The sequence below is a fragment of the Gopherus evgoodei genome, chromosome 11 (assembly GCF_007399415.2).
Source record: "Gopherus evgoodei ecotype Sinaloan lineage chromosome 11, rGopEvg1_v1.p, whole genome shotgun sequence".
In the NCBI taxonomy this organism is placed as follows: domain Eukaryota; kingdom Metazoa; phylum Chordata; order Testudines; family Testudinidae; genus Gopherus; species Gopherus evgoodei.
The window spans coordinates 49,584,305-49,602,034 of record NC_044332.1 but is presented as its reverse complement, the minus strand read 5'-3'; the positions used below and the strand labels follow the sequence as shown (position 1 = coordinate 49,602,034).

The 17,730-nt window shown below is 45.5% G+C and overlaps 1 protein-coding gene across 5 annotated transcripts in view; it reads right to left on the bottom strand.

The window, feature by feature from the left end:
• Positions 1–2,018: 2,018 nt before the first annotated feature.
• The window catches only part of ACVR1 (activin A receptor type 1), a 111,818-nt gene continuing 96,106 nt past the window's right edge, over positions 2,019–17,730 (bottom strand). For all 5 annotated transcript variants that reach the window (XM_030579807.1, XM_030579808.1, XM_030579805.1 and 2 more), the window contains 2 exons: positions 4,366–4,496; positions 2,019–3,245 (listed from right to left, as the gene is read on the bottom strand). In XM_030579807.1, coding sequence (XP_030435667.1) covers positions 3,111–3,245; positions 4,366–4,496 — 266 coding nt within the window. In that variant the 3' untranslated portion in view covers positions 2,019–3,110. The remainder of the gene's footprint in view (positions 3,246–4,365; positions 4,497–17,730) is intronic.

Below are 17,730 nucleotides of genomic sequence, written 5' to 3'. Positions count from 1 at the left end.
GGGAAGCCTTGAAGAAAGGAACTGACCAGCTCTTAGCTGAGTTGATACCAGGTGGCTGGATGTAGGAGAGATTAGGGCAGTGCTGGGAGAGTGGCAGCAAAGCCCATTTCAAACCAAGCAGAGCCCCAAGAAAGGCTGGAGACAGACACTTCTGGGTCCCTGGCTTTGGCTGCTTAGTAGCTGAATCCTCTTGAGTTGGAAATGGAGACTACAGTGAGAGAGCACTTCTATGCCTGCTCCATGGTCAGGAGACAAAACAAAGAAAGTGGGGAAATGCTTCTACATTCACCATGTCTGACAGCTCTTGCCTTCCAGCAGGCAAAGCCAAGATGCTCCATGTACTGACAGCTTCTCTTCATAGAATGGTGGAGGAGGAGTGGGAGGGAGGATATAGTTGCTTCACAAACAGATCTATTCTGATTTTTCCTGAGATACTCCTTTTTCATGTTGACACCCCAGCTCTTATGCACATGGGATGCAACTAGACAGTGGATTTGCTTGGAAATAAAAAAGACGTAACCATACAGGACGATTTGTTAAACAAGACCTAAAGACCAGATCAACCCATAATTACCTTTTCTACTGAAGGGGAAAAAAACAAACACAAAACTGAAACACTTAAAACTCACTGGTACTTAATTTACTGACATTGTGGCAGAAAGAAAAAAAAACTAGTTTCCTTTAGTTCAAACGTGAAATTTATCACGTGATTACATCAGCAGGAAGGCGATGCAGGGGAAAAAGCTGAACAGAAGCAAACAGCAGGAAACCATGGCAGTGAGAGAGAAAGAGAGACAGATAGACTTCACTAAAATACAATGTACCTTTCACACTGCAGTGCAGCATCAGCACCTGAATCCCACACAGCAGCGAGAACTGTTATTAATAGTCCATATTTATATTACTTATCACTCTGATATCTCCACAAGGTTCATGGATCCACAGAACTAGGTGCTGAACACAAACATGAAAATATGGTTCCTTGCCCAAGTCTTAAACTTCAGTTGCTGCTAGTATATCTGGTGCTCGCTAAAAGCAAATTAACGCTCTGCAGAGTGAGCCTCTCTGCCCACATAGCCACAGCAAAGTAGAAGAGTTAACTAGTTTAAATAATACTTTTGAGTTGATGTTAATAGTTCTGGGATCATTATTTGTCTAATCATTGCACAAATGTGTGTTCTAAGGCTCAAGAAAGGAAGAGAAATTACCACGATATTCTGAGCCAACCATTTTCCTACTTTTGGTGTATTAAGACTTGTAAACTTGGGCCATAATGCACAATCACCCAGCTCAGAAGATGTGGAGGAACCCAGGCATAGAAGAACCACACCACCAGGCAAGTGTGGACTTTGCACAGGTTCCCAGCAGTCCTTATTGGGAATCAACAGCACCTATGCATCACCGAGTGTGGTTTCTGGGGGTTCCTAGCACCGTGGTTCTTTGAGGCAGGCCTCAAGGAGCCTCTGGTCGTCTGCCATCTCCCTCCCAAAGATGTCGCTCATCAGTAAACACATAGAACTGAACTATCTCCCCAAATCATTTGGTTAATATAAAATGATTGTGCACCAGGTATCTATAACTCTTCAGTTTGAGTGATACAGAATATTCAGCAGTTACCACTTACATCTCTTTATCTTGTAGTAAGAACTAATAATCATGGCTTCTTTTTGTATAGCATCTTTGATCCTACAGATTGATATGCAGCGCATATACAGGGTTCCCTTCACCCGGCACTGAAATTCAGCCATCTCTTGGGGATTGGTCCTGCTTTGAGCAGGGAGCTGGACTAGATGACCTCCTGAGGTCCCTTCCAACCCTGATATTCTATGATTCTATTAACTTAACTGTATAGGTTCAGTACTGACTCAAAAGGGAAGAATGCCAACATATGCCTTAGCACCTACATGTCCCATCCAAGTATTGACATGGACCTGCCCTCAAGCTTGCAAGATCACTGAAAGATATCAGAAACTGGAAACTAGTAACTAATAGGCATTAACTAAAAACACTCGTTTGACTTGAAAACATTCTATTTAATTTATACAAATAACTACTAAATAGAAAAAGTAGATTAAAAACAAAATAGTTTTTCTGGCAGAGTTTAAATGCACATTATGTAGCGCTTAGAAGAAAAAAAATGCATTTTCCCACAGCATTCATGACTTAAAAAAAAATCTATTGAAGTCCTACATTGCTTTCATGTTCTAGATCAGTAAGACACTAGATGCGGCGTTGTGTGAGTAGTGGCTAAATATATGTTCTGCAATTGAACTGAAGTTATGTTACAGACCACACCTACAAAAAAGTGAAGCATTTAAAATGTGACTAACACGTTGTAATATGATAATACAGAAAGCAATTTCTGTTTCAGATTATATTGTATTACAAAAACGTCTGTGTAAGAAATAATGAAAGAGGCCACAAAAATAAGCTTTAACTTTATGCACTTATTCAGTTTTTTAAAACTGGCAAGTGCATTAGTAATAAATAATTTGCAAGTTTTGTATAAATGAGAAATTCCTAATGTTCAGCATTATTGTAAACATCAGTACACATGTAAAATGCAGCTAAAAATCTGACAGTTACATTTTCAATTTATCAAATCGATTTCCTATTGTTCAGACACAGATCAATGGGGTACATAGCCAATCATTTTTGGCAAGTCACATCTTTAAAATTAACAGTAACAGTGCAAGTAAGGAATGCAAAGAATTCCTAGTGCAATAAAGAGGAGAAGCACAGGCAATATTGCTGATTAAAATTTACCACTTCCATGTGTTTGTCCTGGGAGTAACTAGGAGACTCTCTATAAAAAGCTATTCAAAGCCATTGTTTAATGCCCTGATCTTGTTTTAGGATTTCTGTGTCTTCCTTCAGGCCACTATCTTTGCAACAGTACATCCAGCATAAGTCTTTATAGTTTGACCCTTTGTGAAATGCCCACGACAGTCACTGAGCAGGGTTCGTATGGTTCCATTGTTTCCCAGATGAATGGCTAGATAAGAAAGTCTGCCTCTAAGAAGCCATTCGGGACCAGTTCTAGAACTTGTCAGGCCAGAATATTTCTGAACTGGACAAAAGCCTTCCATCTTGACAGCATCACAAGAACATCAACAGTCAGCTTTCAGTTTATCTAAGGAATTATCAATTTTGGTCAAAGTCTTTTTGATACGCAGGGCTGTTAGTCTTGCCGATGGATTGTGGTACCAGCATTCTTTCATCAGCTTAGCAAGAGAGGTTAGTGTCTGGGAAGAGAGAAAGAAAAAAAAAACAAAAATAGACAGTTGCATATAAGCTCACAGATCACAAGCTCACTCAAGTTTCATTAGCCTTACTGCCTTGTTAATACTCAAATCTTTACAAAAATCTACAACTTGGTTTACAGCTACCAAAAATGATTTCATCCCTTCAAAATTCTGCAGGATTTTATTTTTGGTTTGGTTTGTTGAATAAATGGAAACCGTATTTAAAAAGAATGGGGTCAAGAAGATGACCTGACCAGTGCAATTAAAAAAAAACATAAGGTCAGATAAAAATTGTATTTGAATGTTTAAAAGCAGTTTTACTAAACAGTGTAAATAGTATCACTAAATCTGTAAATAATGCAACAAAAAATAAGTTTTCTATAAAAACATAGAAAACACTGGAAAATACACATTTTCCACTTATAATTTTAAAATACAAAAATATAAAATTTGTATCTGAGAAACAGAATTGTCTAACGTGGCAGGACATCTTATTTTATTTGTCCATGGCCAACAATGCGACTCAAATATACATAAAACACTGCAGAGATTAAACCATAATTCCATACCTTCAGAAACAGACAAACCAGTTACTCAACTGCTGACAGGATATTTGAGGGCACAATTACATTGATTTTGGTGAAGAAAAATGAAGATTTTTACTCTTACTACTTTAATCTGACCTTTTAAAAATATTTATTGATATGGGCCCTTATTATGCGGGAGAGGAGAAAAGTCAGTTTTGACATAAATCTGCATATTTATGACCCTCATGTCCTTACACAGGTTACTTCAACACCAACATGATTTTCTACTGAAGAGGAAGAATAAGATGCGCCACAGTGGGTGTGGCCATTTTAAAAATCAGTCTGGATTTATATCACAGAGATTAGATTTGTTTCGATTTGCCTGGCGAGAACTTGTTTGCTCTGGTTTTTCCCTTAACATACACTCAGGTATCAGCACACACGTGTCCATCTATCCTTGCAAGCAATTATCTTAGCAATAGAGACCATTTCAACTAAAAAGATATTAACAGCTGAAAACAGTTTACATCAAAGATTATTGCAAAAGGTATGAGCTGACATTTCAAGACATGACCTCCAGTTTGCATACTTACTGGATCTGAGAACCATCTGTTGGGAATGTTTGGCCTTTGCTGATCCACACAGACCACTTTTCTCATATCTTCAAAACTAGGGTCATTTGGAACGACATCATAGAATGGAGGTTTATAGTCTTCTACAATACCTAAAACAGATGAAGATTACATTATTGTGCTGCGGGCTTTTAGTGACTTCATCAGCACGACATTTTTGCACTGAGGCCGAGGTTATATGATTTAACCATCTGCAACATTCATACTACTACTAATTCTTATCACACACACGTTTACATCTTCAATATGTTAATCTGTATGTATGACACTTATGAGGTAGGCAAGCATCAGACCCATTTTGTAAGTGGAGAAACTGGGCACAGAGAAATTCCTCAAAACCACAGTGAATCAATGACAGAACTAGGATTAGAACTCAAAGTTCCTTGCAAAAAAAAAAAAAAAGGAAACATGTTTGGTGGCCAAACCATGCTGCTTCCCAAATTAATAAAGGTACAGAGAATCTATGAGATTCACAAATTTATGAGAGGTAGCTGGCTGGTGAAAGACATTAGCTAGCCACCAGAAAGCCTTGCATCTCACATTTTAAAGGCTACGTCATTTATTCCAGACAAGCAACCCTGCCCCCCAAAAATAAAATAAATAAAATAAGTAAATTCCATGCTAAACTATATTACTAACAAAGGGTGCTAGTTTTGCCTATGCATTTCCTCCCTTGCAACTGTTAAAGTATAAATTGTCAAAAAGGCTTTTAAAACTCCTCTTTTTCCCTTGGGAATTCACTGACTCCTTGACACAAACTAACTGACTCTGAAGAGAAATGGAATTTTTTTTAACAAAATGCTAACAGAAAACTTCAAGATTGGTATGCTGACTTTGGTTGGTTAACCATAAATAGAACTGTTTTTCATGACTCATGGAGGAAGATAAGAAGCACTTAAGTCTCTATATACTCTCACACTGACACCTCAAAATGAAGATTGTTCTCTTTCTTAAAGACATATTGTAAAGCTGGTGTCATATGATACCATAAGGCTAAGTGAGTGGGGAGTGCCAAAAACGGAGATTCAATTTCAAAATTTTAAAAACCCCGAGATTTTCTTGACAGTGGTTAAATAAATCTCTGAACTCAGGCACATGCTGCACATGCATACCTGCACATGTGGACTACGCACAGATGTCAAAGAAGAATCAGAACTGCCAAAAACCATGAAAGAGAAGGTAGGTGAGGTAACATTTTTGATTGGACCACTTTCTGTTAGTTACAGAGGGTATGGCTACAGTGCAACTAGACACTTGCAATTAGCCCCTGCCAGCCAACTTGTGCTCGCAGAGCCCGAGTCAGCTGGCACAGGCCAGCTGCAGGTTTTTCATTGCAGTGTAGACATACCCATAGACAAGATACAGAGCTGTTCTTCAGGTCTGAAAAAGATAATCAGAGTGTCACAGCTAGATACAAGGTGAAACAGATTGTTAAGCATAAGGATTTAATGCATGTTGCAAGAAACTATGCAAAAATGAAGTGGACAAGCTCTGAAAAGATAAAGAAGCTCACTATCTGATATAGAGGGCTTTAAAACAAATACAGAGAGTGCTCTGACACAACAGCATAAGGAGAATGACTGAGACAGATACAAGGGTTTCAGCTGATGTAGAATGAAGAAGAGTAATAGAAAACTAGCCTTAAAAAAAAAAAGGACTAAAACAGCTTGGCATAGACTGGAATAGCTGGAGAACCAAAGCAGGAAGCACAGAATACCACTGAGATCTTTTGTGTGACAAGGTATGGAAGACAAGGAAAAGTTCAAAGGGCTTTGATACAGAAAATCCTGAAGCCACTTTATATTGAAGCAACTGCAACTTTCAACTCTCCCACTTAGTCACTGCAATCATCTTATTTTTGGATTACGGATGTAAAACATTAACTGTTAAAAATTTTAATAGTTTAAATGGTGAACTTATAAAATGGTATTTACATCCCTACTTTGGATGTGCTAATAAAATATCATCAGGATTCCCACCCTATCCCCCTTCCCATGATAAAAAATGACAGACAGTTCATTGTGCCTCAACCTCTCTCAGCTTTTTTCAGATCTCCACCTTCGAGCCCCTCTCCCATGGAGCTGGGATCTAGATATGAGCAATGTCATGGCTAACAATATGGATGAGACAGAGTGATTGCAAGTCCAAACTCCCATTGTGTTATAACCCCCTGACTGAGAACCCCTGCTTTGGGAGACTAAGGCTTTTCTATAATAAAAAATTGTATTGCCTTTAACTATACCAGTACTGTTAACGAGGCAGTGTCCTGTTCAGTATGGACACAGTAATACTTGTATAGAAGTGTTTTTACCTGTATAGCTTAGGCCTGGTCTACACTAGGTATTTACAAGTTGGTATAGCCACATGTCTCAGGGGTGTGAAAAATCCACCTCCCTGAGAGCTAGGTAAATGGAAGAATTTTTCCATCAGCCTAGTACTATCTATTCTGGGCCTTAGCTTGGTATAGATATCGCCTCTCAGTGAGGTGGATTACGTACATTGACAAGAGAATGCCTCCTGTTGGCATAGTTAGGCCTCTACACTGATGCGCTACCGTGGCTGCTGTCACATTTTAAGTGTAGACAAGTCCTTACTCTCAATTCAGGAAGGGCTTTTACCAGAATAGCTATTTTAGTTACCCAAAAAAATGACTTCATCTCTATTTGAAAGCTATACCAGAAATCTTAAGTGTCAGTCAGGCCTAAAAAGGACATACAAGCAAGAAGAGTATTCATTTGGCATGGTAAAATTACTCAAATATACCAGGATGTAATGAAGGATACAGCCACAAGAATAAAGCAGCATTTAAAGTTAAGACTGATTTACATAGGGAAAAATCTGATACAGTGGTATCATTCAACCAGGCATGTTAAATTGTCACCACTAGAAGATATAGAAATTTGGGGATCTTGTAGGAGTAAAACACATTCCAGTAGAGTGTTCAAATATATTTCCTATTTGGGAGAGACGTCTCAACATTTAGTTTTCTGTTTGGTTTACTTAATAAGCCACACTGATAGATTCATTCAATCTTACATGAATAAAATCTTCTTTATCCCTCTTTAAGAAAGCTACTTTACAACATGATTAATGTAACTGTATTACTCAACTATAGATACATGTTTAAGATACAACAGATGGCAGAGATGGAAAAGGAAGAAAAAGCCTATTTTAACTAAACTTAATTGCAAAATTAGCTTTGATATGCATACAGAAGTGCAGATTCCATTATATGCAATGTAAAGTAATATTAACCTACATTTTCAGAAGTTATTAATGATTTGGGGCACTTCATATAGTCACCCTGAAAAGGATCTGATTTTCAGAAGTGCTGAGCAACATCTTATTGTAGTTTTTTTGGTTTTTTTTTTTTTTTTGGGGGGGGGGTTTGCACAATGTTTATATTCTCTCCCATTCCGCACATCTTCTAGTCTGTTGCTCCAGAACAAAGTTTAGTCTACAGTAGTCAGTGAAGACATCCCTATGTTTCTTCTCAACAGTCCCTCTTTCTATACTTCAAATGTTGACAGGTGTGAAGTGTAAAACTAGCATTTCATTAAAGTTAAAATGTAAAACTTCTCTTTTGTTCAACATCTGAATGCAGAAATACCAATCTAAGGCACACATTAGGGCCTACCTTTGGGGAAAAAGGAAGGGGATTTGAATCTATATTTGAAGTTTAATCTAAATTTCAGCTTCATTTCCAAACCTCATTAGGTTGTTAGTAGAATCTTTCTTCTATCACCAAAAACACAGCAGGGATTTACTTTAAGTTACTCTTTTCATTTGGTCTGGTATATATTGTTGAGTATAATAAAGCCTAATTACTTTTAACCATCATAGTTGACTATATTAAATCTAGAAGGAACCAGATCTGGCCTTTATTCTAACAGTTAAGTCAGAAATATTTTAAACAACCATGCCAAACTTCATGGATCCTATGGGATCACTGTTGGCTCCACAACAACTGAGGGACTATGTCAGCAAGCCACCGTAACCTCTAGTCTGCATTGTCGTAACAGAGCTGTCCCTGTGAACTATGGTATCCCTTCTCTTCCTCACTTGCAAGAGAAGAACACAAAACAATCCTAAACCCATGTCGGTTACCAAACAGTTTAAGGATACCTTTCATAACTTAGAAAATACTTCAACGCTCCCATAAAGAAGCCAGCTTTTCCACAATTGAATTAATGATAAGCTTGCATCCAAGATGGTTTTTTCACCTGATAACTCATTTCTTCAATGTCAGCTTGTCATATATATATGTATATAATGACTGTATGAAATACGATGCAATTAACTAGTTAACAGGCAGATCTTTGTATAAAAATATGAGGCAAAGTTGCCTGGATTGTGAAAATGGGTATGTAGTCTAAATTCTCTTTCAGTTACAGTACATCATGATTAGCATGGATGGTCAACAAGATGATAGTATTAGAAATCAGTGAGACTGAGAAATAATAGCAATAAGAGGTGGAGTCTCAAACACACACCTGTCAGGAATGTTCTAGATCAGGGATTGGCAACCTTTGGCATGTGGCTCACCAGGGTAAGCCCCCATTGGCCTGGAGCGGCGAACTGCAGCCAGTGGGAGCTGCGATCAGCTGAACCTGTGGACGCAGCAGGTAAACAAACTGGTCCAGCCCACGAGGGGGCTTACCCTGGTGGGCTGCGGGCCAAAGGTTGCAGACCCCTGGTCTAGATAATACTTAGTGCTGCCATGAGTGCAGGGGTCTGGACCAGAAGACCTCTCAAAGTCCCTTCCAGTTGTATGATGCTATGAAATACAAGATAAAGATTGCTGGCATACTGTAAACTAACTAGGGAATCTATTCAAAAGCAAGAGAATGATTCTGCAGTGAGCTAGTTAGACTATTAGGCATAGAGTACAGTACTGGTCACCAGGCTTAAAAAAGAAATAATTAGTTATTAGATGGTATCTTGCAGTGTACACATGCCTCAAGGCCATAACCACACTCTAAGTTGAGCGAAAAAAATGTTAATGTTGTGTCCTTCCTTAAACTAATCAACAACTGAAAGGGGGAACGTTAGAAGATACTGTGTCACCAGAACAGTCATTAGCAGATAGAATAACCTACTCAGTATTACAGGAGCTGATAGTCTTTATGAATTAAAAGACTAGACTAGATCAACAATTACAGAATAGGATACAAAATTTGCCATACTGATCAGAACATTAAGCCCAGCATCCTGCCAATACAAGTTCATAGCATACACAACTGAAAATTGCTTCCTGCCATTTATGACATCCTGACACAATAGCAGATTAGCTCTACCTTAACACTTGGCATTACACATGCTATCAGTCATTAAACTAAGAGCATGTCTATGTGCTAAGTAGGAGATGGGATTTCTAGCTCTAAGAGAGACTCAAAAACGTAGCCATGGCAGTGTGAACTGCAGGATGGAGCAGCCACCATGTATGTGCCCATCTGAGACCCTAGCCACGTACTCAAGATGGCTCGCTCATCTTGAGGTTCGCACCTCCAGTGTTGTACTATATTTCAATGAGAGCTAGTGCAAGTATGTCTCCTTGAACCAGGAATCATACTCCAAGCCTGAAGTGTAGATATAGCCTATGTAAGCTGTTTTACAGATCCAGCTACACCATTTGACTGATCACCTGACAGCGATTTCCACGGTTACTATGAAATATGAATAAAAATTCTCCCCTTGATGTTTAACATTTAAAACATAAGAATGAGAAGAATTACTTATGGTCCTGGAAATAGGAGCTACTGCAATATAGACAACATTCTACTCAGATGGGATGTAATATTGTACACTCAATAGAAACTAGTAATTTTTCAAAATTTAAACATTTAAAATATTTAATACAACACTAAGGTCTATCAACCTGCAAACTACCAACGTGGCCAATTAAGCCAAGTTAGAATTAAGATGGCAAAGAGGAGTTCAGACAAACTTCTAAGTGGAGGTTGCTTACTAGAACTGGAGGTTCTTTGAGATGTGTGGGCCCTATATGTATTCCATACATGAGTACGCATGTGCCCCACGCATCTGAGTCCAGCAATTTGACAGCAGTGTCCATTGGCCCACACAAATGCAGAAGATCTCCTCATGCTCCCAAGCAAGGGTATAAGCAGTGCAGGTCAATACCCTCTCAGTTCCTCTTACCACAAATCCAATCACATCTACAGCTCTCGGGGGGAATGGAGGGTGGGTAGTGGAATACAGATAGGGACCACACATTTTGAAGGAGCTCCATTTACAGTAAGTAACCTCCACTTCAAGTGCTGGTTCCTATGTGAATTCCACACAAAGGAGATTGATAAGCAAGATCAGATTGGATGTAGGTGTGAGGAAGCCACCAAGAAAGATTCATGCAGCATCACAGATCCCACTGCTACACCTGCAGCAGCGGCTTGGACAGGCACATGAGCAAACATATATGGCATTCCAGGGGACTTCCTTATATGGCTCTGCATAGGGACCTCCTTCAGGGATGCCACCTGGTGGCAGCCTGCACTCTTGGAGAGTGGGTCGTTATACCACCAGGAGGCAGGATGCAAGCTAGTCCGTAGTATTCTATAATGCAGCCAGAAACCCACTTGGAAATCTTCTGAGAGAATACAGCCTGACCATGGGATCTCGCTACTATTGTGTCAACAAGTCTTGGAGACTCTATGATGGTCTTAGTTCTTTGCAAGTAAAAGGCCAATGCACACTTGACATTGAAGGAGTGAAAGTCTCTTCTCTTCAGAAGCATGGGAGTTTCGGAAAAAGGACAGGTAAGTGAATACATTGGCCAAGGTAGAATTCTGCAACAACTCTAGGTAGAAATGTAGGGTGAAGGTGAAAGGATACACAAGGACAAAGTAAAAGAGGGGGAAGAAATCTGCCATGAGTGCTCCAAGTTTGTTGATCCTCCTGGCCGAAGTGATGGCCACTAGAAATGCCACCTTCAAGGAAAAGCGAGACATGGAACATGCTGCTAAGGGTTCAAATGGAGGTCTACTAAGCTACAACTGCAAAAGGTTCAGATCATATAATGGTGTGGGTTTAGTGACTGCTGGAAAAGGCCTTGATGAGGCCCTTCAGGAACAGTGTCCTAGTTGGGTGAGTAAAACAGAGCACTCACTATTTATTTATTTATTTATTTATTGGGGGTAAGGGCAGGAGGCACTAACAGCTGCTGGGTGGACTTTTAAGACTGACTGTGCTGTATCCAGGTGGAGACATTTCCATTTAGCCAGATACCCAAAGTAGGAAAGAATTGACCAAAACCTGTTATGTACAGCCTGGACCAGGAATGAACAAGAACAATCTACCTCAGATGCTCATCCAAACACCAGACCATAGGGTGGAGAAAGCCGAGGTACGAGTGTTTGACCTGCCCCTGTCCTGTATCAAGAGTTCTGGGAAGGTTTGCATCTTGAAGGGAGGATCGACTAACATGGACGGAGGCTCTGGGAACCAAAGCTACCTTGGCCAGTAGCATGCTAGAAGAATGAAGACATTGGCTCCGTCATGATGCATCCTTCTCAGCACCTGTAGAAGCAGGGAAATGGGAAGAAAGGCATATCTGAAACTGCTCATCCACAACAGTAGAAGAGCATCGCCTTGGGAATCATGACCTCTGGCTTCCCTGGAACAATACATGGTGAATTTCTTGTTTGTTTGTTTGTGATGCAAAGAGGTCCCTCAGAGGTGTGACCCAGCAAGTGAAGATGTCTGTCAGAATGGAGTTGTGCATTTCCTGACTCATGGTCCACCATTAAATGCCTGCTGAGGTTGTCTGCTAAGGAGTTGTGGATATCCAGGAGGTAGGTCACCTAAATGGTGATGATGTGACTGATGCACCAGTTCCAAATCCTGCCTCCCTCCAGACAAAGCAGCAGAGATCTCATTCCTCCCTGTTTATGTAGACAATGGTGATATTATCTGACATTACGTGGATGCGGAGGGTGCAAGTGAGAGGAAGGAAGGCCTTTGCATGCAAAAGTCAACTACCTGTAGCTCCAGGATGTTGATATATATAGTCTGGTGGTTCATGTGCTCTGTACAATGTGACTGTTCAGTTGGGCACCCACCTCAGAAGGGATAAGACGGTTACTCACCTTTGTAACTGTTGTTCTTCGAGATGTGTTGCTCATATCCATTCCAGTTAGGTGTACGCGCCGCGCGTGCACATTCGTCGGAAAACTTTTACCCTAGCAACTCAGTGGGCCGGCAGGTCGCCCCCTAGAGTGGCGCCACCATGGCGCTCCATATATACTCCTGCCGGCCCACCCGCTCCTCAGTTCCTTCTTGCCGGCTACTCCGACAGTGGGGAAGGAGGGCGGGTGCGGAATGGATATGAGCAACACATCTCGAAGAACAACAGTTACAAAGGTGAGTAACCGTCTTTTCTTCTTCGAGTGATTGCTCATATCCATTCCAGTTAGGTGAATCCCAAGCCTTACAAAGGCGGTGGGGTCGGAGTGAAATGTGGCAGAATAAAACTGCTGAGCCAGAGGCTACAGCCTCTCTTGACTGCTGAACCAGGGCATACTGCGAAGCAAAGGTATGGACTGAAGACCAATGGAGCTTCGCGACAGATCTCGTGGGTAGAAACACGAGCCAGCAAGGCGGCAGATGAAGCCTGAGCCCTGGTAGAATGCACAGTGATGTGGCTTAGGGAAATATGAGCCAAATCATAACAAGTGGGGATGTCCGCCATCACCCAAGAGGAGATCCTCCGAGAGGAAAACAAGCAAGCCCTCCCTTTGGCCCGCTACCGGGCAGAGCTGGGGGCACCTTAGGAAATGATTCTGTCAATATAATGCGAGCACTCCACAGATGTCCAAGGAGTGCAACGGTTATGCCCATTGCGTTGAGCTGTGGGTAACATGAAAGGCCAAAACACCTTAGGGAGGAAAGCCGGGTGCGGTCATAACTGCACCTTGTCTTTGTGGAACCTAGTGTACGGCGGAACCTCCGTAAGAGCTCTGATCTCAGAGACCCGTCTGGCCAAGACTAGGTTGAGGTCCCAGGGCGGGGCTGGGCGGCGCACCCGAGGGTGCAAGCGCAACAAGCCCTTGAGGGGCCTCGAACCCATAGAGCGTGGGACACTGAACGTCCATCTTAGCCTGCTGGAAGGTAGAGATGGCTGCCGAGAGTATCCTCAGCGATGATACCGCCAGGTCCTGCCGCTGAAGGCCAGAGGCAGGCCAAATAGAGGGGATCGAGACCTCAGCAGGAGCAAGATCGAGCGTATTGCAGCTGTAAAAGAAACGCTTCCACCTGGCCCGGTACGTTGACCAGGTGGAAGGCTGCCTGTCACCCCGACTCAGGTACGCAGCAGCCACCGTGAGGCGAAGAGGCTGCAGGTCCGAGTGACGAAGCCTGTCGTTGCCCTGAGTGATGAGGTCTGGGCTGACAGGCCGAGCAACGTGGTATGCCAGTGCTGCCTGGACCACTCTGGAGTGATCATGATGATGCGCGCTCTGCCCCTGCGGAGTTCGAGCAGGACCTAATGAACCAGTGGGAACAGTGGGAAGGCATAATGCAGTTGGCCTTTCCACGACATCAGGAATGCGTCCAAGAGCGATTCCGAGGAGAGACCTTGGAAGGAGCAGAACACCTGGCATTTCCTGCTCTCGCGGTGAGCGAACAGGTCTGTGTGAGGAAACATCTCCACTTCCGGAAAGCGGGACGCCTCACATGGGGCAGAGTGATCACTCGTAAGACAGGAAAGACCTGCTGAGTCAAAGAGGTAAGACGTTCCGAACGCCTGGGAGAAAGGACGTCGCCAGCTCCATCGAGTGGGCCATGCAAAAGACCCGGAAATGGATGGCCTCCTGACAAAAAATGGGGGGAGGACTATGTCCCCCCTGAATACTTATGAAGCACCTGGCCATTGTGTTGGCTGTAAACACCGAGATACCACGGCCTCGCAGCTGCCGCTGGAACCCCTGGCATGCCAGGCGGACTACTCTCATTTTTGGAGCATTAATGAGGAATGCCAGCTCCCTAGAAGACCAAAGGCCTTAAGCTCGGAGGTGACCATGAGCACTCGAGCAGAGAGATGATGCGTCCGCCGTCAGGGGCAGTGAGGGCTGGGGCGGATGAAACCGCATCCCTGTCCACACCAAGGAGGAAGTTAGCCACCACTCTAGGGAGCCTAAGGCGTCCGAGGGAACGGTAACTACCATGACCATTGGCTCCCTGTCCAAGCGGTACGCCGAGGTGGGCCGGACTTGGAGAGGACGGAGGCGGAGCTTGGCGTGTTTGGTTACAAACTTGCGGGCAACCATGGACCCAGGAGACTGAGACAAGAACGAGCTGAGGTCGTTGGGAAAGCCTTCAGACCTCAGATGATTGTTGCCATAGCCTAAAACCGCAGTTGTGATAAGCAGGCTCCAGCTAGGTAGGAGACCAGGATAGCCCCTAGGAAGCCCAACCTCTGCGTGGGAACCAGAGTGGATTGCTCTATAGTAAACCGCAGGCCTTGACCTGTGAATAAGACCATGGCGATGTCCACGGGCTGAGTGGTTTGTGTCTCAGAGTCTCCTAGGATAAGCGAATCGTCCAGATACGGAAAAACGCATATCCGACATCAGCGACGGTAGGCGGCGACTATGGCCGGAAACCGGGAGTATTGACAGTCGGCTATAGAGCGGAGGCATCTCCCGTGCGGAGGGAAGATGGCATTGCGAAAGTACGCGTCCTTCATATCCAGGGCGGCATAGTAGCCCCCAGGAGGCAAGGATGGAATAATGGTTCCCAGGGATACCATGCAGAACTTCAACCTTATCCTAAACCGGTTGAGTCCATGCAGGACCAGGGAGGTCTGAGACCTGTGTTCGAGTGGGGGACTAGGGCATAACGGGAGAAAACCCCTTGCCCCTTTCGCCCGCTGAAGGGGGGCAGGGCTGGAGCAAATTAAAGGTGGTACCTATGCTCCATCGTGCGCAGGACCCAGCGATCTGAAAGTAACTGGGGCCATGCCAGGAGAAAGCGGGATTGAGATCCCGTCCTGCGACTGGTACACCGCCCTCAGGCGAACCTTGGAAGGTCCGTCTTTGGTCCCAGTGGTAATTGCGAAGGACCTTGACTTTGGCTCTTTAGGGGTCCTGACGTTTGTTGCGACCACCTTGGCCTTGCCGTTTGCCAGAGTTCTGCCTCTGGCTAGGCACAGAGTATGGCGGCTGGGGCCATAAAGGCTTGCGTTTGGTCGCTGGCGTATACATGCTGAGACGCATTAGGACCCTATTGTCCATCAGGCTTCGCAGTCTGGGGCTGTCTCTGCCGCGAAGATGCCTTTACCAACAAAGGGTAAATCCTGAATGGCATACTGCAGCTCCGGCCGGAGGTTTTAAAACCTGAAGCCATGAAATGCACTTCATGGCGACACCCAAGGCCAGAGTGCGGGCCGCAGAGTCTGCTGCGTCCAACGAGGCCTGGAGGGACGCTCTGGGAACCTTCTTTCCCTCGTCCTCCAAGACGGTAGCGAACTCCAGGTGGGAGTTTTGAGGGAGAAACTCCTTCACCCAGGTGCTATAATTATCGCAGCTAAGCAAGGCTTGTTGCTTTGCTACCCAGAGCTGCAGGGCCCCTGCAGAGAACACCTGGCGGCCAAGCCTGTGCATTCGCCAAGCCTCTTTCTGCTTCGGGGCTGGCGCCCGCTGGCCATCATATCAGGATCGTGGTCCTGAGCATAAAATCTGCGCATATGGGATGACACGGATGCGCGTCCGGACAGCCATGGAGGTACTAAAAGAAGGCACAGGCAGAGTCTCTGACTCACTCGGACCTTGCCCAACTCGGAGAAGGGCTACAGGAGTCAAGGTACCTGCCCCGGTGCCAGAGGTCGGAACGGTGCCGATAGCGGGTCGGCGAACGGGATACCGACCGGTGCAGCGAGTGTGACCAGTACCGAGGAAAACAGCACCGGGACTGCCAGTGGCGTCCGGCGTGCCGACAGGACGTGGAGTGTCTGCGGGACCGTGATCATGAACGGTGCCGCTCTGCTGTGCTGACAGGGGACAGTCCCCTGAAGAGACTGTATTACCCGTACCGGCGGTGCCCGGGTCAGGCAGCACTGACTCTGTCATGGCACTGAGAGCCCTCGCCGTTGGTAACATCTCCGGCGTGAAGGGAACAGCAGGCTCAACCACAGTGCGTACTGGGGAGCTGTCAGGCACCGGATTCGACGGCCCTCGTGGGACCGGGATCCACGGTACCGAGGTCATCAGAGCTCCGGTAGGTGCCGGTGCCGGGCGAACCGAGTTAGATAAGCTGTCTGGCTGCGGTGCCGTCCGCACTGAAGCAGCGGGAGTAATACGCTCAACCACGGCGCGTGCCGGGGAGCCGTCGGGCACCGGATTCGATAGCCCTTGTGGGACTGGAATCGACGGTGCCAACGTTGTCGGTGCCGGGCAAGCCGACTTAGACTAGCCCTCTGGCTGCGGTGCCGTTGGCAGGGAAACAGCCGGAGCAGGAGCTCAACCACGGCGCGTGCCGGGGAGCCGTCAGGCACCGGATTCTACGGCCCTTGCGGGACCGGGATCGACGGTGCCGACGTCATCGGTGCCGCAGCAGGTGTCGGTGTCGGGCGATCCGACGTAGACGAGCTCTCTGGCTGCGGTGCCGTTGGCACGAAGCAGCAGGAGCAATACGCTCAACCACGGCGCGTGCCGGGGAGCCGTCAGGCACCGGATTCTACGGCCCTTGTGGGACCGGGATCGACGGTGCCGACGCCATCGGTGCCGCAGCAGGTGTCGGTGCCGGGCGATCCGACGTAGACGAGCCCTCTGGCTGCGGTGCCGCTGGCACGGAAGCAGCAGGAGCAATACGCTCAACCACGGCGCGTGCCGGGGAGCCGTCAGGCACCGGATTCTACGGCCCTTGTGGGACCGGGATCGACGGTGCCGACGCCATCGGTGCCGCAGCAGGTGTCGGTGCCGGGCGATCCGACGTAGACGAGCCCTCTGGCTGCGGTGCCGCTGGCACGGAAGCAGCAGGAGCAATACGCTCAACCACGGCGCGTGCCGGGGAGCCGTCAGGCACCGGATTCTACGGCCCTTGTGGGACCGGGATCGACGGTGCCGACGTCATCGGTGCCGTAGCAGGTGTCGGCGCCGGGCGATCCGACTTGGATGAGCTCTCTGGCTGCGGTGCCGCTGGCACGGAAGCAGCAGGAGCAATACGCTCAACCACGGCGCGTGCCGGGGAGCCGTCAGGCACCGGATTCTACGGCCCTCGTGGGACCGGGATCGACGGTGGCGACGTCGTCGGTGCCGGGCGAGCCATCCTAGACGACCTCTCTAGCTGCGGTGCAGTTGGCACAGAAGCATCAGG